Source organism: Athalia rosae, chromosome 8 (assembly GCF_917208135.1).
Source record: "Athalia rosae chromosome 8, iyAthRosa1.1, whole genome shotgun sequence".
NCBI classification, from domain to species: Eukaryota; Metazoa; Arthropoda; class Insecta; order Hymenoptera; family Athaliidae; genus Athalia; species Athalia rosae.
The window spans coordinates 4,598,437-4,616,161 of NC_064033.1; the positions used below are offsets into that span (position 1 = coordinate 4,598,437).

A 17,725-nucleotide genomic window follows, 5' to 3' on the forward strand; every position below is an offset into this window, starting at 1 on the left:
AAAAAAATAAAATATTAGTGAGACAAACCACAAATAATTGTACTGATTACCTGCTGCGGTTAAGCGTAATTTTCTTTATTTGTTAATGTTTTTTTATGGAAGTATATACAGGTGGTGAAATTGTGTAGAAATATCACGTATCGACCAAATGTACCTTATACTATTTCCTATGCTTCTGCATTTGAGGGGCACTGATTTTCACTTTCCCAGGTAAGTTTCTCGCTATAACCTCGTCTTTAACAGCCTTTAACAAATCTTTCTCTCGAGGTGTGGTAGCTCTGTCTCGCAGAAACATAGCAACTGCGGTTTTGGAGGCTTTTCCTCTCTTCCCAGTTCCTGGGGTCATTTTTACTTTGAACCTAAACATTGAATCATATATGATCTGCTGCTCATTTGAATCGTCATGATCCCTGTACAGAGAATTAACTCACTTGTAGCTATTGAGAGTATTGTAAGGGGCGACTACTGGTACGGCAAACAGTAATTCATCTTCCGCAACTGGTTTACCGGTCAATTGATCCAGCATGTCCACCTCAGGTGCTGGACCCACGTCTTCCTCTCCGTCTTCCTCGTTATTCGGATTCACTGGCGTTGGTTTCGGCGTAAATGGCGTACCTTTCTTCTTACCCTGTTGCTTTGGTCCCGAAGGATCCTTGTTTTTGTTTCTACGTTTATCCTCCTTTGCGGAACCTGCTGACTACAAAATTAATAAATTACAAATGCTAACAAGTACCCTCATTTAACTTACGCTGTGGGGAGAAAAACTGGCTGAATCATATCAGATCTATGGAGATCCTCACCTTTAATGCCTCCATTAAAAGTCGTCTGTCCTCTTCGTCCTGATCCTTGTACTTCTCTTTAATCTTTTTCAATTTTCCCTTTTGCCCTCTCTTAGGCAAATCCTTGTCTTTTTGCTTGGCTTCCTTTTCATTCTGCTCTTCTTTTGGTGGCTGCTTCTTCTGGTGAGTTATTTTCGGTGCTTTCTTTTCTTGTTTCTTTGTCAACATGACAGGTTTTTCATCTCCTAGGTAAATCACATTCTCTTCATCTTCTTCTTCGTTTTCAGCGCGCGGTTTTGCTGGTGGTATCGCAGTCAGGTGAGGTTTCATTCTGTCGAGCGTTGAACATTCGGAATTTTCTATTTCGAGTGAACAGCATAGTATGATTCGAATTTCAACTTACGTCCCGACCGGCAAATTGATCTTTATCTGCGTATTGGGAAAATGTGGTCCCTCATCCGAGTCACTCTCACTGTCTCCTTCTTTATTTTCACTATTTTTCTCACGATCAGTTACTGCGCTGGCAGCCAATGTGGCAGTCACGTCAGACTCGGTTTCCTGGATTGGATTTAATCGGGTCACCGGATTCGCATCTTCATCTGCAGAGAATGAGTTTGGTTGAAAAATAATTTGTTAATTGATCAACGGTAACTGCGTGCCGACACTCCGCCGATCAAATCAACATCTTTCTCTTTTGGAATCATCTGATTCATACCTTCGTCATTAGAATCACTTTCCAGTTCTATCTCGTGATCCGACATCACAGTTGATTCAGAGATAGCATCCTCTTCTAGAGTGCGAACTTTTCTTTCATCCTTATGTCTTTCTATGGAACTCTCTTCGAGTCGAAACATGAATCCCAACCCCATAATCAGTTGACACGGTGGTAAGTAATTTTTTTTTCCACGTATCATGAATGATCCTGTGGTAAGATATTCACCAGTTGGTGCTGTCTTTGATACCTGGTCGCTGTTCACCCACCAAGCACCAGCCACCACTTTTGCCTCCCATGCAACGCTATTCACGAAAAAATACTGTTTAATACAATAATATTCATCTCATGTTTCAAATCATGAAAGAAATAAGTTATTACCTGTATGAAACAGCCATAGTTCCAGCCTCTGCCAATGTTTTAGGTGGGACCGGCCCGCCTCCAGTATTTTTCACTACAACAGAACTGGCACCGGTGAGATCGGCGTGGACATAGACATCTCCTGGTCGAAGGTATCTTTTCACAATGACCTCATTCTGCTGCTGATCTCTACCACCGATAACTGAAATAGTATATGGGGCATGCCAGGTGAAACGGGCTAAGCCTTCCCAAATATTTTTCGAACTTGAAGCTTTTTCGACGTCTTGAAGGACGTTTTTTTGGTCAAATTTTTTATTATTGAACCTATGAATTTTACTAAGGATGAACATATTTGGATATATTTCTTGGAAATTTTTTTCAGTAAAATTAAAAATTGCCAAGCCAAAAAAACGACAAGTCTATAGTCTTAGATTTTACTCAAAATTCGGGCCGACAATCGATAATCTTTTTTAAATTAGGTTTCTATGGTTTTCTTAGGTGATAAATCTATCTATAAAATTGATCGAGCTTTCGGCAATTTTTTGCATTTCGGACCAGAAAAATGGAGATATCCTGAAGAGAAAAATTCGTAACTCAATTTTTCCAACGAATTTGTGTTCCTGAAGTCAAAATACGTTACAAAAGCGTCCTACGAACTTGATTTTTGGCCGAAAAATCGAAGAAATCCGAGGGATACCCCTTGGAAAATTTTCAAATTTTCAGCAAATTTTTTTATTTTTTAAAATTGATTAAATGATACTTTTCTTGTGTATTTTGACCTCAGGAATCCAAATCTGAAAGAAAAATTGACCTATCTCTAAAATTAACCGAGTTATCGCCAATTTTCAGCTTTTTGAGGTCAAAAATGAAAAATTGATTTTTCAATCTATCTTTATGTAATTTGAGCTGTGGAATCCGAATCTGGAAGAAAAATTGATCTATCTTTAATAACGACCGAGTTATCTCTATTTTTTCGCAATTTTTTGGCATAAATTTGAAGATATCTCGGAGGGAAAAAATCGTAGCTCAAGTTGGACAACGGATTCGTGTTCCTGAGGTCAAAATACATAAGAAAAGTGCCATACGATCAATTAAAAAAAATAAAAATTTTTGGTCAAAATTTGAAAAAATCCAAAGGGGTACCCCTTGGAAAAATCTCGAATTTTGGCCAAAATTTTTTATTTTTTTTAATTGATCGTATGGCACTTTTCTTATGTATTTTGACCTCAGGAACACGAATCCGTCGTTCAAATTGAGCTAAAAAAATTTCCCTTGGAGATATCTCCATTTTTATGCCAAAAAATGCAACAATTTGGCGATAACTCGGTCATTATTGGAAATAGATCAATTTTTCTTCCAGATTCGGATTCCACAGCTCAAATTACATAAAGATAGATTGAAAAATCAATTTTTTATTTTTGACCCCAAAAAGCTGAAAATTGGCCATAACTCGGTCAATTTTGGAGATAGATCGATTTAGCTGTTGGATTTGGATTTCTGAGATCAAATTACATAAGAAACTCCTGAAAAACCCTAAAAAAAAAATATTGATCTTCGACCCTAAAAACGACAAAAATCCAAAAGGGTATCTCCTGGATTACCCTGTGGTGGAGTGTAGTTCATCCAAGAATTATCCAATCGCTATGGACTTACCTAGATAATTTTCTGAGCTGATGAACCAATAAAACTTTTCGAACCAGTAAACCTTCCTGGCCTTGTTGATGCTATGTATAGTTTGTACATCTTTCAGAGCCTGTTTAGTTTTTTTTTCAGCTGACTTTAGAGCTTTCCCTTGTGATTCGATTGTTTTTTGCTGTTTTTTAGCTGCTGACCGTTTTTGATCATAATATCTCGTGGCATTAGCAAACGCAGAATGAGCCAAATCTATGTCGATGATCATTGGCTTCAACTGAACTTCCTGAATTTGATCGTCATCATCGTCGCTGTTTACGTATGGATCACTTAATAGCAAACTGACATGGTTTATTTCCAATTTTAACTGCTTTATAACAGACGCAACTGGATCACCTGCAGCTTGAGCATCTTTCAAGAAAGACTGTATATCCGGCCAAGACATTTGATTGGCTAATGCCCGTCGAATGATCAGGATCACGTTGTCCACCAGAGCTTGATTCCGTGTAATTAGCTCTGCTTTTTGTTTATCTAATTCTTGAGTCTTTTCCAATGACACTAATCTCTGATCGTGATCCTGTCGCACGTTGTCTAATTTTTTCATTGCTTCTCTTTCCTGCTGCAGAGCCTTTAGATCAAGTTTCTGACCCTCTAGCCCGGAGAAAAACTCATCCACCGCAAGATCGAAGGATTCAAATTCCTTGTAAGGAAGATTTTTGTGCTGTTCAAATAGCATGGGATGGAATTCGACACTTGCAAATATGTACGACTCTGTACCATCCTGTGAGGGTCTCAGTTCTTTTTTTTGCGTGATGTAACCCTTGCTAATATTTTTCGTAGCCTCTTGAAAAATGTTCTCAGCGTTCTTTAGAGCTGTGGCAAGCTTTGGGAAATCTGTGGCAGTGTCAAAACCTTTTCCAATTTTACAACCAGCTGGGAAATCCGCCTGTAGTAGAACGTGATCGATAATAGCAGGTCCGAATTCCACGTGTGGATTTAAAATTTTTTTCAAAGGCTCTCCAGGCTTTCCATTCATAATGTACTCCTGGATCTTATCAATGGACGGCATTGTTGTCAAATGCGCACGATCCGATGGATATTTTTCTTTCACTGCAAACCTGATCAAAAATGTAATGAGAACGACGAACTTTTATACTCAATTATATCTACTGATGAGAACTAATTAATGCACTGTATGAATTCATAGAATGAAATTTTTGGAACCCACCTAACTTTTTCTCCTTCAGTGTGAGGTCTCAAAATGTTGAGAATAGTCTTCTGGTAATCAGTGAGAACAATATTACCACGATCGTACAATTCCAAAATAACATGATACGCAGCTTCCCCTGATCCAAATTGTAAATCAACAATTCGATCAACTCCGAGTTGAGTAAGACTCTCGAGGCGTTTGTTCTTGAGATGTTTACGCATCTGCGCATATGAAGAACACATTGTATACTAATTCCTATTGTAAGAATACAGGTGGTTGAATATGATCTGCTTACCTTCATACTGAATCCAGACGGTGCCATATTTTTGGGCCATTCGAAAGCAGTTGTGTGGATTCTGTTTCCTGATTCAAGGAGCAATACAACTTTCTCTTCGCCACGATGTAATCGGATAAGATATGTTCTGTTATCAATATCATATATTTGGTTGACACGCATGCCAACGAGTCTGTGGGTCACAACATTTAATTATAATGACACAGATCATAATGATGATAGTCTCTCTGATACAAATAACCCCAAATAGTATAACCGTACAACCATAGATTTTTGACATTTACCCACCTTTGTAGCTCAGTTGTAGAACATACCAAGTCATACGTGCTGAAACGAGTCTTCATGTTGTACCTTCTTATGCTGAAACTGGACGAAAGAAAAACGTTTTAAGGTGCCTTTTCACCCACGTCGAACTGACGCAAAACATCAGGGTCGAGATCACAAATGGATTCAATTTTCTCTGATCTGGGGGGTAACCTGCAAACGTCATTTGTGCGCGGAGCCACACTTGTCAAAATGAACGAGAGAGACCATCAGATTGCCAACAAATGGAACCTAGCCTCACCATCCCAGATTTATTCCTAATTTTTTTCTGATTATTTCCCATTTTTCCCGATTTATTTTTGATTTTTGAATTAATTATTCAATTACTCCATCTTCCCCGCCGAAAAAGTGACAAGTAGCGCCATTGATTTCAGCTGACCTGCCTTACATCGGAGACGCGTTGACTGATGATTGACTGAAGATTAGTTATCATCAGCCAACGCGTCTCCGTTACCCCCCAGATCAGAGAAAATTGAAAGGATCCGTTTACAATTTCTCATCGAGATAAATTTTAGACTGAAATAAGTAAGTTTGTGCTTCGTCCTTTTGATAAAATTCATACCAATACTGTCTCATAGCCCCCCAACTGTCATGTTGTAATAACATTTTTCTGATTTTTAATGACTTTTAATGAATGAATGAGGAACGGATTGGGTAATATGAGAATATAGGTGAAGAAAGGTGATTTTTCCAAGATTTTCTTTAGTTTTGTACACACCATTTATTCTGGTCTCTCGCAGATGCAAAATAATGACATATACAGTGATAAATGTTCTTAACGGTAAGACTTCTGGTAACGAGCACGGGCTCCTGGTCCACCAAACTTCTTGGGCTCGCAGCGCCTGGGATCAGCAACAAGTAGTGTTCTGTCGTATTGAATAAGCATATCCTTGATCTCCTTTTTACTAGCTTCGTCAACATCTGCAATTAGAAAAGTAAATAATAAATTCCAGAATATAAAAGAGTCTGCACAGAGATTGGATGCATCATTTATGAGATCAGGACAAAGTACTCTAGGAATATTTCAGATGTCTTGCACTCACACTTTTGGTAGTACGATACTAAGGCTTTAGAGATGGCCTGACGGATGGCATAGATCTGTGCAACATGTCCACCACCATTTACTCTAACTCTGATGTCAACGGCAGAAAACTTTTCCTGGAAAAAGAAAAATTAGTTTCACACCGAAATTCATCAAGGATAACGATACTCTAGTCAGTTCTGCTAAAACTCTCAGAGTTCTTATTTGATTTCAGCGACAATCATGTTCGGAATAAGTAAACATCATTGGCGTATTTCTGCATCGATAAGTACACAAGTGTTAACAAAATTTTCAGTACAGTTTGAAGATTGCGTTGATGAGATCAAGATCAAGTATGAAATATGAATGTGCATTGACGAAAAGAAATAATATTTGCTAAATCATACCTTGCCAAGGAGGAGGATTGGCTCCTGAAGTTTATATTGGAGCACTCTCGGCTCAACCATTTCCAATGGGCGTCCATTTACCCTAAGATTGCCACGGCCACGTTTGCAGTATGCAACAGCGGTAGCGCTTTTCTGAAATAATCGAAGTGGGTTTAATTATCAGACTACGGTATAGGATAACTTTAAACCCGGACTGCGACCAAACAAGTCGCCATTTTTAACCGCATGTCCCACGTGAAATGCATCGAAAAACCGTCTCTTACCTTGCGACCGAAGACCTGCACGGAATGGATGGGTTCTTTCTTCGTCTGTAACAGAAAATAATTCAGCGTTTAGACACCATCAACACGAACCTCACTTTATATCAGATAAATAATGACCGCAGGTACAACAAGCACACCTTCTGCATTTTGGAGCGTTCCTCGTGGAAAGGAAGTCGAATGTGAGTCGCAATGGGTCGCCGTCAAAACTACACCACTGTAGTCATCAAATTACTTGATTGAATTCATATAACGAATAATTTTTCGATTGAATTATATTTTCAAGCCTAAATAAATTAAGTTTTCGCTCATCCTTAAAGATGACACCCTGTAATCCTCAATAGGGATAAATTCGTTCAAATAAGTCACTGTATCCTCTACAGCAGTCAACGAATTTTGAATGGCACTTGGGTCGAGATACAACAATGTGCAACAATAGAGTAAAAGCGCTTCACTCGAATGAATCGTTCAAGGGTGTAGGATCGATGGAAAAGTGATGATGGACAAAATACTCCAGATAGATAGTAAAACTTATGATATTAATATTTTATTGATCGTAATTAACGTACTTGATTGCTTATATTAGGTCTACATATGTACTCTGCTTTGCGGTGGCTCTGTCTGACAGTAAAATGGATTTTATTTTTTTCAATGGACATGGTGGCTCAGGATTCTTTTTACCTGATTTATTTTTTAGATCGTATAAAGTTAGTATCGTCTACGGATGTATGGAAATGAGTCTTAAGAACTAAAGGGAAAATAAGTGTGATACACAATTTATCGATAACGCAAAAACTTGGCGATTTTCAGACATTTTCCATACCTAACACTAGAGGCTAATACCAGATAGGATCTTTTGAGCAGTCGATGGTTTAACCAATGATAATCCTGTACTTTTGCTATAACTAATCTTAGATACCTCATAAGAAACGTCGTAGAAACAACTCTATGCATCGATTTCGGATGACCCATCACCTTGTAGGGCTTGTCTTCGTGAATATGCTCGATCAGCTTTGGGATCGCATACTCCAATATTGACATCAGTTGGATAGGCGGATACAAGTTATTGACTTGTCATTATTTTTCTGATTTTTCACTTTTTACCTTCACATCAGTTTTTTTAATGCCGTCTTTATCCTCGCCTTCTTTCTCATTGGCTTCTCTTTCCCTTTCCTTCTCTTTGTTGTGCAGCTTCTTTTCAGAATTGCGGAACCGGTCGTAACGAGAGTCTTCGTCGTCGCTCGATTTAGCGCTTGGTTCCACCTCTTGCAAAATATCACCTAAATCTTTATCAACGTCATCCCAAATTTTGTCTGTACTGTCACCTCGGTAATCATCTTCGTCGTCTTCCTCACCTGCTGCGTTCTTTCCAACGGCTTTAACTGCTTTTTCGCCCTCCGTAGAACTCCTGTGATCGGTTTTCACCCCCTCAGAACCTGTTACACTAGTGGTAGCTGTTGTATTAGCACTGGTGACCGTTGGGGCCGGAGGACTGGCAAGTTCAGTTTTTACCCCTTCCGTGGCTGTCGTCGTGTTCGAAGTTAAACTGACATTAACAGAGGAAGTTTGAAGGTGAATACGCTCCGCCTGACGCCGTAACGCCTTGTCGTCGTTATCGCGAACGTACCTGAACATAATTACATTTACATGAGGATACCGTCCAATTTTGATCGGCTGAAATTTTCAACTTCGACTGCAATCGAATGAACGAGTTACACTTGTCTCAGAAGTTGTTCATAAACGGCTAACGAGAGTCAAATATCATTCTAGATCAAAAGAGATTCTGAATTACGTCATTTCTTTTTTCTTCTTACTTCAATTTTCATTGCAATCAAAAGTCATAGTACGCGCCCAAGCCTTATTAATTTTATTTGTTCAACAGTAACATTTTTAACAACTCACGATTTCACTCTGTCTATAGCTCAAATAATTATAGGCATGTATCTGTCTGTTTTATATTTAGATATAATATTTTCGAAATAGAAATAATTAAAGAAACTGTGAGGAATACCGCTTTAAGTGACTGCGAGTCGAGCAATGTAGAGCGACAGCTTGCTCCAGGTTGTCGCTACGTGGTAAGTGCACTTTGCACAATTCACAGAATTGAACTTCGACACGTTTTATGTATTCCGCTCCGACTTTGATCATCTGCTTGTTCTTGGCTTTCTTTTCGCCTTCTACCGGCGTCTCGCCATCCGGTTTTTCTTTTTTCTTCTTTTCGGCCGTCTCCTCGTTCTCTTCGGCTGTTCAAGTTAAGGGTTAGTAGAAAAATATACTCCGGTCACGACTGGGAAACCTTCGACCTTGAAATTCTTACCGTCCACATCGCCCACCGAATCCAGCGTCATGAAATTATCCAAGTTAACTTCCTTGTCGTCGTCGTCAGGACCGCTGGATTCCGCCTCTCCCTCTGCACCGTCGACTGCCCCATTGCCTATTCTATCTTCTAAAGCGCTTTTCCGCTGAAAGAAACACAATATTTCAACAAAGGAACCAATGAGACGAAAAGCGAAGATGAACAGTTATTCAACGATACCTTGATGTGATCCAGGGTGCATACGTGACTTTCATAAAGCATAGGTGATCGGAATTGGATCTTACAGACTCGGCAGAACGGTGTCAGGAATCGTTTCATTTGACGATGAGATTCTGAAAGCTGATGAACAGCTTTGAGGGATCGATAATTCAGCTTGCAGATGGGACAGAACATCGTCCTCGAGGGTAAGGTGCCACGCTGCGCATCCCTTGCCTCCACATTTCTTTGATCTCTTCGTTGAATGACTCGCATACGCGCAAGCGTTGCCTTGTGTCTGGCAGCGACGCGTCTCATCGCAGCGTTATGTCGCCCGGAGTAGAGGTGAAGTGAATATTCCTTAAAAGTAACACTGCGGTGTGCGCAGTGCGGACAGTTCAGCTTGATGAACCGCCTTCCATCGGCACGTCGGACTGCTTCATCTGTCGCAGCCCCTCGAGCGTGCGCCTCTTTGTCTTCCTCATCTATTTCTTCGTCCTCCGCTTCGTCTGGCTCCTCCTGCTTTAATGGATAGAGAATAAAATAAGTCTTGAGAACTCATGCAACGTTTTCCAGATTAAGTAATGTACAAAACGTTACGAATTACCCGATGCTTTTCGTCATCTTCTTCCTCCTTTTCCCTATCTTCTTTATCTTCGTCTTCGGTATCTGGTCTCTCTCGATCCCTCTCCTGTTTTTCTTTCTTTCTCTTCTCCTCTTTTTTCTTCTTTTCCTCATCTTCTTCCTCGTCATGCTCTGGATTCTGGATAAGAAATTGAAACATAGGAGCATCGACAATGATGACAAGAAATTGAGAAAAGTCTGGCGGTAAGTTGGCAGAAAAGAAGGATTTTAACATCGTTAACATCTTGCCTTTTCATCGTCGTCCCAGTTGTTCTTATCATCTTCGTCCTCATCGTCGTCAGAAAATGCAGCATTGATAACTTTGGCCATTTCTCTGTCCTTGTCCTTAACGCTGGAGCTGACCGACGAATCCTTTTTACCTCCCGCAATCCTAGTAGTACCGCTACTATTGGCACAGCAATGTTTCATTGTCATTTATATAACTTTCTTTTTCTCATATTTACTTTTTGATATATTTATATATTTTTCTCTCTGCCTTTTTGCATGCTCAATTATTAAAACATATTCATTTCAGCTGCATGACGGCATACATCGCGATCATATGCTTTTCTCTTTCGTTTCTCCGAATCCCCATCTTCTCTCGTGTTTCTATTTATCTTTATTTTATTTATTTGATTTTTTCTAACTGAACCGTCTCACGCCGCGTGTTCGTTCTACGTGGTATGAACACAATAAAATCAGAGATAGGATAGAATTTCGTAAGAGTAACATTTGTCGATCAAATAGAAACGGTTGGTTCATGTTGCGAAAAAGGAGCAGCTATGTATATCACGTTGCATAGATATACTCATTGGAAATTCATTTCATGTCTATTACGACTCTGTGAAACGGGCATGTAAAATAGATTCGGCTCTCCTCCGACATTCAATCTCTTTCTGCTCCTGTATCGATACGTTTTTTTTTTGTTCTAAATTCTATAATATCTATCAGCATCGTCAGATCTCGAATCACCGACGCAGTTCTTAGACACCCTGCTGTTGTTTACTAGGAAGGACGTAGTAGAGTGGTCGATAAATGATTGGCTTTATTTACCTCCTTCGTATCTTGGTCGAGGCAACACGAACCCGTTGAATGTAGTCTCGAGACCTCGACGTCATCAACTTGCGACGGTAGTCAAGATAATGCAGGGTACGTTTGCGAGCCGAGACCGCATCGGATCGAGAACTGAGACGTTGAAATCCTCTGCCACCCCGAGTCGAAATGCGTCCCCTGTAGCTGCCGGTCTGATGTGATATTCGACCACGACTTGGCGTTGTGTATCTTGGTACTGAAGGGGGTGGCATCTGGCTCTTACGAGTGGGTGGAGGAGGCGCGTACCCCCGCGAGGCTGAGTGGCGATCTTCGGATCGGTGATAAGTGGAAGGTCGCTCGCTTGGTCTCTTGTTGCTGTCGTCGTAAACACTTGACGACGAGGATCTCTTGTTGTCATCATAACTTGGGGCAGCGGACGAGCCACCGTACGACGAAGAATACCTCTGGGAACTGCTACCGCTACCACCTCCCTGCCAAACGAAATTCAATTGTGCTCCACTTCTCTGCCATTCTGCTTTCTTTCCTATCATTCTCTCGTCTTTATTCTGTATTAGTTTTTTTTTCTATTGTTTTTTAAATCTTTAGCAACCGTTGGGCGCACGTGTTTGTGCGTTGAATTCTCTCCGTTACAGTTTTATTATGATACTCCAATCTCTGGGTCTTACCATTTTTTGATCTCACATTGTCATGTCAACTTTTGTACCCGTCGTCCATCAACCATTAAAAAATGGTTTGTTAGACATCTACTTCGTTATTAGCCTTACCATCTCGATCGATCATAATTACTTCCGTCTCTAGGTAATAATCTTCAGTGATTAATACGATATCTATTTCTGAGACAACACAGCGTCACTGTTTCCCGCTAAGCCTGACTAGTAGCTATTTAATAGGTGATAAATATTTCCATTTTCCTTCAGTCTTGAGATTATATTGACCAGGCACAGCGATTCCGTCTCACATCTATGCCTCGCAGCGATAGACCTTTCCAATCATAAACATGGTTATAATACAGATGACTGGCATTAATCGTCATGGATTTTCTTCGGGCGATCTGAAGTTGAAAGTCTTCACTCGCCAAGGTCCAAGTTTTCGACGGGCTCGAGCAGTGATAGCAAAATGACATATGTGAGATATCACTTCCAACATAAATTTACGTTCATTTCTCGCAACGGAGCATGAGAAGATTCAACTTTTCAATGATCCATCAGACTGACAGAGGAAGTGTATTCAGTTGCTCTTTGTTGCTTCATCTTTACATACTTGGTACACAAAACCTTCTGATTGGAAAGGTCTATGTATAGACTATAGAGTTGGAGGGCAAGTGATACACCGAACTCAACGGCCAACAGAATCTGACATAATTTGAAAAAATGATGCTCGTCCTGAGTATATTCGTTATGCATCGATCTTTGATTAATTTCCTGTCATCCATTATGCATTGACGTTGTTAGCTTATTACTCAATATACTAACTGATTTTTTTTTTTTTTTGGCTCGCCAATTGATCGAAGTTGGAAAGCATCCGAAGCCACGGCATTGCCTCAATGTGGGATACGATTGGTGTTACTTGAAAGCGTTTACATTTTTTTTAAGTATCTAGTCATGTGGATAATAATGGGACTGTCATTAGGCAGTTCACTTTTCAATGCATTGAAGCCGTAGATTATCATGATTCGTAAGATGATCAGGTGGATACATAGCATCGTTTAATTTTTGTTGATTTGCCGCATTCTGCGAGCAATCTCCCAATATAAAAACAATTCACATTCGAGCAGCCGTTGGCTCGTCGCTTGAAAGGAAAGCACCAGTACTAATAAGTCTTTGCTTAATTTGATAGCCTCATTATTGGCTGAGTGCACTAAGCTACAGGATTCTTGTTGCTCTGGTTGAAAGTTACTAGTCTAAGAAATTTGCGAGTCAAAAATAATCAATGCAAAGTCTCTTGGAGAGTATCAAATGGAAAGAAAAAAAGCTGTACTTTCGATCAGTGGATTTCAAATGAAGAAACTATTCTTAATTATTTTCTGTGAAACTTGCAAGTGCACTCAAGCCCAATCATTTGCTAAATCATCTAATCGATCTAACTTTTTCCTAGAATAAATAACATACCTGGTAAGAGTCAGTTCTCAATCTTTTGCGGGCTGATTCACTCGAGGATCTGTGTTCATCTCGACCAGAATATGAATCCTGTTTGATAGGATAACATGTGATAATCAGAAACGTAGGGAACATTGAAAAAGTCACAAGATCTAGAACGCATAGTTAAAAACATTCCAATTGATGCTACTAACCCTGCTGCTACGCTTGTAAGAATTGGAATTGTCACCTCTTCCTCCACGACTTGAATAACGCTCAGAACCTCCTCCTGCCGAATTGGCAAACACGAAATAACCAGTAAATAAAATTGAAATGTAAGTACAACGTAAATTTGTCTCATTATAATTACCTGAGGTATATTTTGAGCGCGAATCATAGCTCGGTGTGGAATAATTGAACCTTCCACGAGACGCAGAATAACCTCCACCACCTCGGCTTCCCATTGTCGTGGTTGAACCTCCACTCCATTCCCCTCCACCTCCACGTCCTCGATAAGAACTGCCACCACGTGAACTAAAGCCTCTTCCCCTAGAGCTCATACTTGAGCTGTTGAAATAAATGAAATTTACCCTAGATAAATATAATCCACAAAATGTAATTGACCAGAAGCAAACACTCCACAATCCAACAGTGAGCTATTGATCAGTGAGCTGAATAGGCAAGAAATTGGCACAAATTTTATTCTGAGTCGAGATTTCATCTTCTTAGCATTAAAATGACTAACCTGTATTTGTTGTACCCATAACTCATGATTACAGCTAACTGACGATGTCACGAAAGAGTCTAAGGATAAAATAGTAGAAATGTTACACAACGCATTGTGGCTACTTAAAAGTGAAATATCTCATGTGCTCTCATGGTTTAGTCGATTGATTCGATTATGTGAACTTGAACAAAATCTTAGCCTAAACTATTGTAGGATTATTTTGATTCATCAAGATGCAGAGTGTAATTTTGCTGAGTGCATTTCTAAGAGCTACTCTCCATCTCCTTTGACAGCATGATCTTCTGATTTGAATCAGACTGATTGCTGGTTATCAGAAAGATGATAAACTGGATTTTGCACCACATTGCTACAGAGAAATCGATAGCGTATGTATTACGCGTACATTACCATCCCATTCATCAGATTAATGATGTGCGAAATTCATTCATACCTTAACGAGTAATTGGCCGTAAAACGTGTGTCAGAAATAAGCTTACCGAGTAATTTAGGATATCTTGAACTCTGGCACGGATTGATCTGTATAAAACTACAAACTCTTAATTCATGTACCTAATAACTATTGATAAGAAATTATTCTGCGCCAACGATAGACGTAAAATGGCTACGCCAAGAAGCTGGATGCGGCGTCGGAAGTTCGGGCTGGTTCATCAGTCATCAGCATTTTGGTACAAGAAACCACGGATTTGGAACCGGAAGTATCGACACACACGTTTCTGTTCGTTGCTCTTTTGTCCCGGCTGCCGGCTTTTTTTTTCTAATTTGGCGCTCTTTTTGACCTTGGATGACTCTACTTTGCACAAATAACTCTATTTATTATTCCTTTATTAATCAATGAAAGAAACAAAGAATTCTACTGCGTCAGGCATTCCATTGAAGTTCAAATTCTATTTTAAAGCTCTGTGAACTTTTGTTTTATACTTTACTGCAAGACTCCAATCTATTTCCAGAGTGTTCGAACTCTCTTTGTTGACTAAGGATCATGTATTGTTGCTGTAAGAGTTGTGAAAGATGGAAAAGTTTTTATAAAACTCCAAAATATTTCCTGCACACATAGATACACAGTTAACATGGATGTATATTCATCACAAATCAAATTTCTCCTATCGAAAGTCATTGCACATTGGGGTCTTACATTGAGAAAAAGTGCGTGGTAAGCGTACCTATTTTTTTTTTTTGAAATAGAGTGTATTGAATCAATTCTTTATTTGTTCATTACGAAACAATCAGTTCTTCATGTATTTTGTAAATCCAGTATGTAAGTACTAATTGAGTGTGAACCATCATCAGTCGTATTTGTAAATCAAATCTAAAACGGTGAGCTGGGTCATCGATCATCGGACGAAAGTTCAGTTCAAACGATCATAATTTTGTGAGCTGTTGAGCGTTGAAGATAGCACACAGAGAAGTTGATGAGACAAGGGGTCTTCTTTCATTACGTATGAATTTTTTATTTTTCAATTGAACGTCCTCGATAGTATTTAGAATTTGGATTTAAACTGACAGGCAGCGAGCAGCAAAGAAAACTGTTCACAGATTTTTTGGAACAATCACATTCAGCCTAACTTCGTTATTTAGAATATGATCGTCTGGACTAAGCTCAATAATTTTTAGGTGAACAGAGTTAATTGGCAATATTCAATGACAGCGTCTAATTATTAATTGTAATAATCGGTAGTAGCAATTATAATAATGATAATATTAATAGATTTTGCTTATACAAATTTTTAATAAATAGGGCTAGGTAAGTTTCTTAGCTTTCTGGTACAAGGTATCGACGACCTTGCCCATACTATGTAGCGTGTCCAAAGCAATCTCGTAGGTCTTATCTCTCGGAGTATCTTCGAATACGATCAGCACACCTTCACCTTGGTCAAGGACACCTCGTAATTTCTTATCCAAAATCATTTGTGACAGTTTCTTTTCTACTTGAGCCAGTGGCAGCGATATACACGACGCTATGTGACCGACCTGGAATATAATTAATCACACAATTATTAATCACTTTCAACCTTCTAACTTAGCGTAGATAGAAGCTTCAAAAAGTGGTGGTATTAACCTGCACGCGCGAGTAGGGCTCGACGAGACGGCAGAGATTCTGTTCAAGCATAGCGTCGTAAAGGGAGCCGAGATGTGCTCGCACGATCACGTCTTCCTCGAGCTGCTGTCGGTAATCTTTGACAGCTGTTTGAAACTCCGCCAAAGATCGTCTGTGGCTAGCCTCAGCGACAGCCCGCATAGCGTCAAGATCACGTCCGGCATATTTTACTGCAAGTTTTCCAGACATTATCGATTGGACATCCTCTGGGGTGCGCAACATTATTTTTGATAACAGCATGTATTTCAATGCGGTCAGAGCTTTGGGGCATTCCACACTGTCGTATCTGAAATCGATTCAAAAAATATGAACAAGTTGCAAAAAGAAATTTAACAGCGAACAGGAAACACATGGATGTGATTCTCCATAATTCAGGTTTCTATTTAACTTGGTAGTGTCTAGCAAAGTGTAGTAATACCCTTCAAAAGCTTCGTAAAAATAGGAGTAGGCAGTCTTGAAGTCTCGCTCATCAGCGGCGTGAAGAATTCCAGATTGCAGATCTAGAGCAGCTTGCATTTTAGGTGGACAATAAATGGCATTGGCAGTCGTTCTTGCGCTAGTTAACGCAGCTCTGGCTTTAGCCAGATTACTAAGTGCATGGTAAGTTTTACTCTCAAGTAATTGAACTTCGACGAGTAGTTGCTTGTCGTCTAGTTTTTTCAATTCTTTGAGGAGGGCAGATCCAAGCTGGAGGGCCTCGCCAAACATCCCGGTGTCGAAATAAAGGGCCACTAACCGCGCCTCCAAGGATTGCCTCAAAAAAGTTCTTCTTTCTTCTTTTGCCCATTCTATACACTCTTTGCATAATTGTACCTGCGACAAGGAAAAATATTAGGTTATAAAGGTCAGTCATTGACGGAGGATACGAAATGATCGAGAGCTTTGGCGTATGGAAAAAGCAATGATAAAGAACCGATCCATTGTACCTCAATACCGATACCAGCTTCTAGATCCAGGAAGAAATCGACCAAAGATCGAACCAGCTTAGCTGCCTTGGCCTTACTAATGAGGCTAAGGAAGGGTCGGGTTGCCTTGATGAGGTCGGCCAATTCCTTAGCTTTGCCTTCTTTTTTGTAGAGTTCTCCGAGGTGAAGGATACCCTGTTCCTTGACCCTAATATTGTCCTCGTCATCCTCGGCGATCCCGATACTCGGATCTGAGACGATTTCGTTGAGGAGTGAAATCCCCTCGCTCCTATTCGTCATAGAAACTGCTTGGGCACGTTCGAACAGCATTGCACCTGCCATTTCCGAACCAACTTCGTTATTAATGCTAACTTATTGTTTTACGTAGAGGTTTATGACCAAAAATCATAAAACTCGAATGACAAATTTCGGCACACACACGCACGAACCGCTTTCTGTTTGTCAGGCTCACACTGCCTTCTCGATCATTTAATCCACAAGTTCGTGTCATGCTGCTACGTTGGTCAAAACAATGATTCAATGATGATTACGACTTGCGAATCTAGAAGGCTGCACTTTGAAAATTATTTCAAATTTTTTACACGCGTTATAAGAAAAAAAGGAAAAATACCGAGGAAACAATTTACCCATCCAAATCTTCAGCTGTCAGATCAATTATATAATGATAGATTACAGAAAACTTCGAGGCCTTC

At 39.8% G+C, this 17,725-nt stretch overlaps 4 protein-coding genes across 8 annotated transcripts; all 4 read right to left on the bottom strand.

Annotated features, from left to right (window-relative positions):
- Positions 1–59: 59 nt before the first annotated feature.
- On the bottom strand, positions 60–5,446 carry LOC105686679 (ribosome quality control complex subunit NEMF homolog). The gene is made up of 10 exons (XM_012401725.3): positions 5,277–5,446; positions 4,989–5,160; positions 4,712–4,914; positions 3,505–4,601; positions 1,873–2,053; positions 1,495–1,796; positions 1,183–1,378; positions 801–1,110; positions 432–697; positions 60–359 (listed from the first exon to the last, which is right to left on the bottom strand). Exons 1-10 carry the CDS (start codon positions 5,330–5,332, stop codon positions 161–163), a joined length of 2,982 nt encoding a protein of 993 aa, XP_012257148.2. The 5' UTR covers positions 5,333–5,446; the 3' UTR covers positions 60–160.
- A 567-nt stretch (positions 5,447–6,013) lies between these two features.
- LOC105686664 (40S ribosomal protein S16) lies at positions 6,014–7,248 on the bottom strand. The gene is made up of 5 exons (XM_012401701.3): positions 7,141–7,248; positions 7,004–7,048; positions 6,741–6,872; positions 6,356–6,470; positions 6,014–6,233 (listed from the first exon to the last, which is right to left on the bottom strand). The coding sequence occupies exons 1-5, from the start codon at positions 7,147–7,149 to the stop codon at positions 6,088–6,090; spliced, it is 447 nt and encodes a 148-aa protein (XP_012257124.1). The 5' UTR covers positions 7,150–7,248; the 3' UTR covers positions 6,014–6,087.
- A 283-nt stretch (positions 7,249–7,531) lies between these two features.
- On the bottom strand, positions 7,532–14,630 carry LOC105686662 (zinc finger CCCH domain-containing protein 13). 5 transcript variants are annotated; one of them, XM_012401700.3, is made up of 13 exons: positions 14,489–14,627; positions 14,010–14,068; positions 13,635–13,831; positions 13,480–13,553; positions 13,298–13,375; positions 11,190–11,659; positions 10,386–10,542; positions 10,120–10,275; positions 9,537–10,034; positions 9,318–9,462; positions 9,012–9,243; positions 8,356–8,627; positions 7,532–8,265 (listed from the first exon to the last, which is right to left on the bottom strand). In XM_012401700.3, exons 2-13 carry the CDS (start codon positions 14,033–14,035, stop codon positions 8,078–8,080), a joined length of 2,493 nt encoding a protein of 830 aa, XP_012257123.2. In that variant the 5' UTR covers positions 14,036–14,068; positions 14,489–14,627; the 3' UTR covers positions 7,532–8,077. The 5 variants fall into 5 exon arrangements, with proteins under 5 accessions (XP_012257123.2, XP_012257119.2, XP_012257120.2 ...); XM_012401696.3 differs by having other exon boundaries at positions 7,532–8,627; positions 9,537–10,031; XM_012401697.3 differs by having other exon boundaries at positions 7,532–8,627; positions 10,386–10,539; positions 14,489–14,626.
- A 570-nt stretch (positions 14,631–15,200) lies between these two features.
- Positions 15,201–17,501, bottom strand: LOC105686202 (26S proteasome non-ATPase regulatory subunit 11). The gene is made up of 4 exons (XM_048659934.1): positions 17,034–17,501; positions 16,526–16,920; positions 16,069–16,393; positions 15,201–15,980 (listed from the first exon to the last, which is right to left on the bottom strand). The coding sequence occupies exons 1-4, from the start codon at positions 17,352–17,354 to the stop codon at positions 15,750–15,752; spliced, it is 1,272 nt and encodes a 423-aa protein (XP_048515891.1). The 5' UTR covers positions 17,355–17,501; the 3' UTR covers positions 15,201–15,749.
- Positions 17,502–17,725: the final 224 nt, after the last annotated feature.

Bases quoted from the DNA above. Each gene is read 5' to 3' on its own strand.
- LOC105686679 (XM_012401725.3), bottom strand. From the start codon at position 5,332: ATGAAGACTCGTTTCAGCACGTATGACTTGGTATGTTCTACAACTGAG. The intron at 5,161-5,276 runs GTGGGTAAATGT...TGTGACCCACAG, and splicing joins TCTACAACTGAGCTACAAAG to ACTCGTTGGCATGCGTGTCA. The intron at 1,797-1,872 runs GTAATAACTTAT...TTTCGTGAATAG, and splicing joins ACTATGGCTGTTTCATACAG to CGTTGCATGGGAGGCAAAAG.
- LOC105686664 (XM_012401701.3), bottom strand. The intron at 6,873-7,003 runs GTAAGAGACGGT...CGATTATTTCAG, and splicing joins TGCAGGTCTTCGGTCGCAAG to AAAAGCGCTACCGCTGTTGC. The intron at 6,234-6,355 runs GTGAGTGCAAGA...TTCTAATTGCAG, and splicing joins AGTATCGTACTACCAAAAGT to ATGTTGACGAAGCTAGTAAA.
- LOC105686662 (XM_012401695.3), bottom strand. From the start codon at position 14,035: ATGAGTTATGGGTACAACAAATACAG. The intron at 10,035-10,119 runs GTAATTCGTAAC...TATCCATTAAAG, and splicing joins AAGATGACGAAAAGCATCGG to CAGGAGGAGCCAGACGAAGC. The intron at 8,628-9,011 runs GTATTCCTCACA...AATTATGTTCAG, and splicing joins ACTCGCAGTCACTTAAAGCG to GTACGTTCGCGATAACGACG.
- LOC105686202 (XM_048659934.1), bottom strand. From the start codon at position 17,354: ATGGCAGGTGCAATGCTGTTCGAACGTGCCCAAGCAGTTTCTATGACG. The intron at 16,921-17,033 runs GTACAATGGATC...TCCTTGTCGCAG, and splicing joins AAGCTGGTATCGGTATTGAG to GTACAATTATGCAAAGAGTG. The intron at 16,394-16,525 runs GTATTACTACAC...AATCGATTTCAG, and splicing joins TTTTACGAAGCTTTTGAAGG to ATACGACAGTGTGGAATGCC.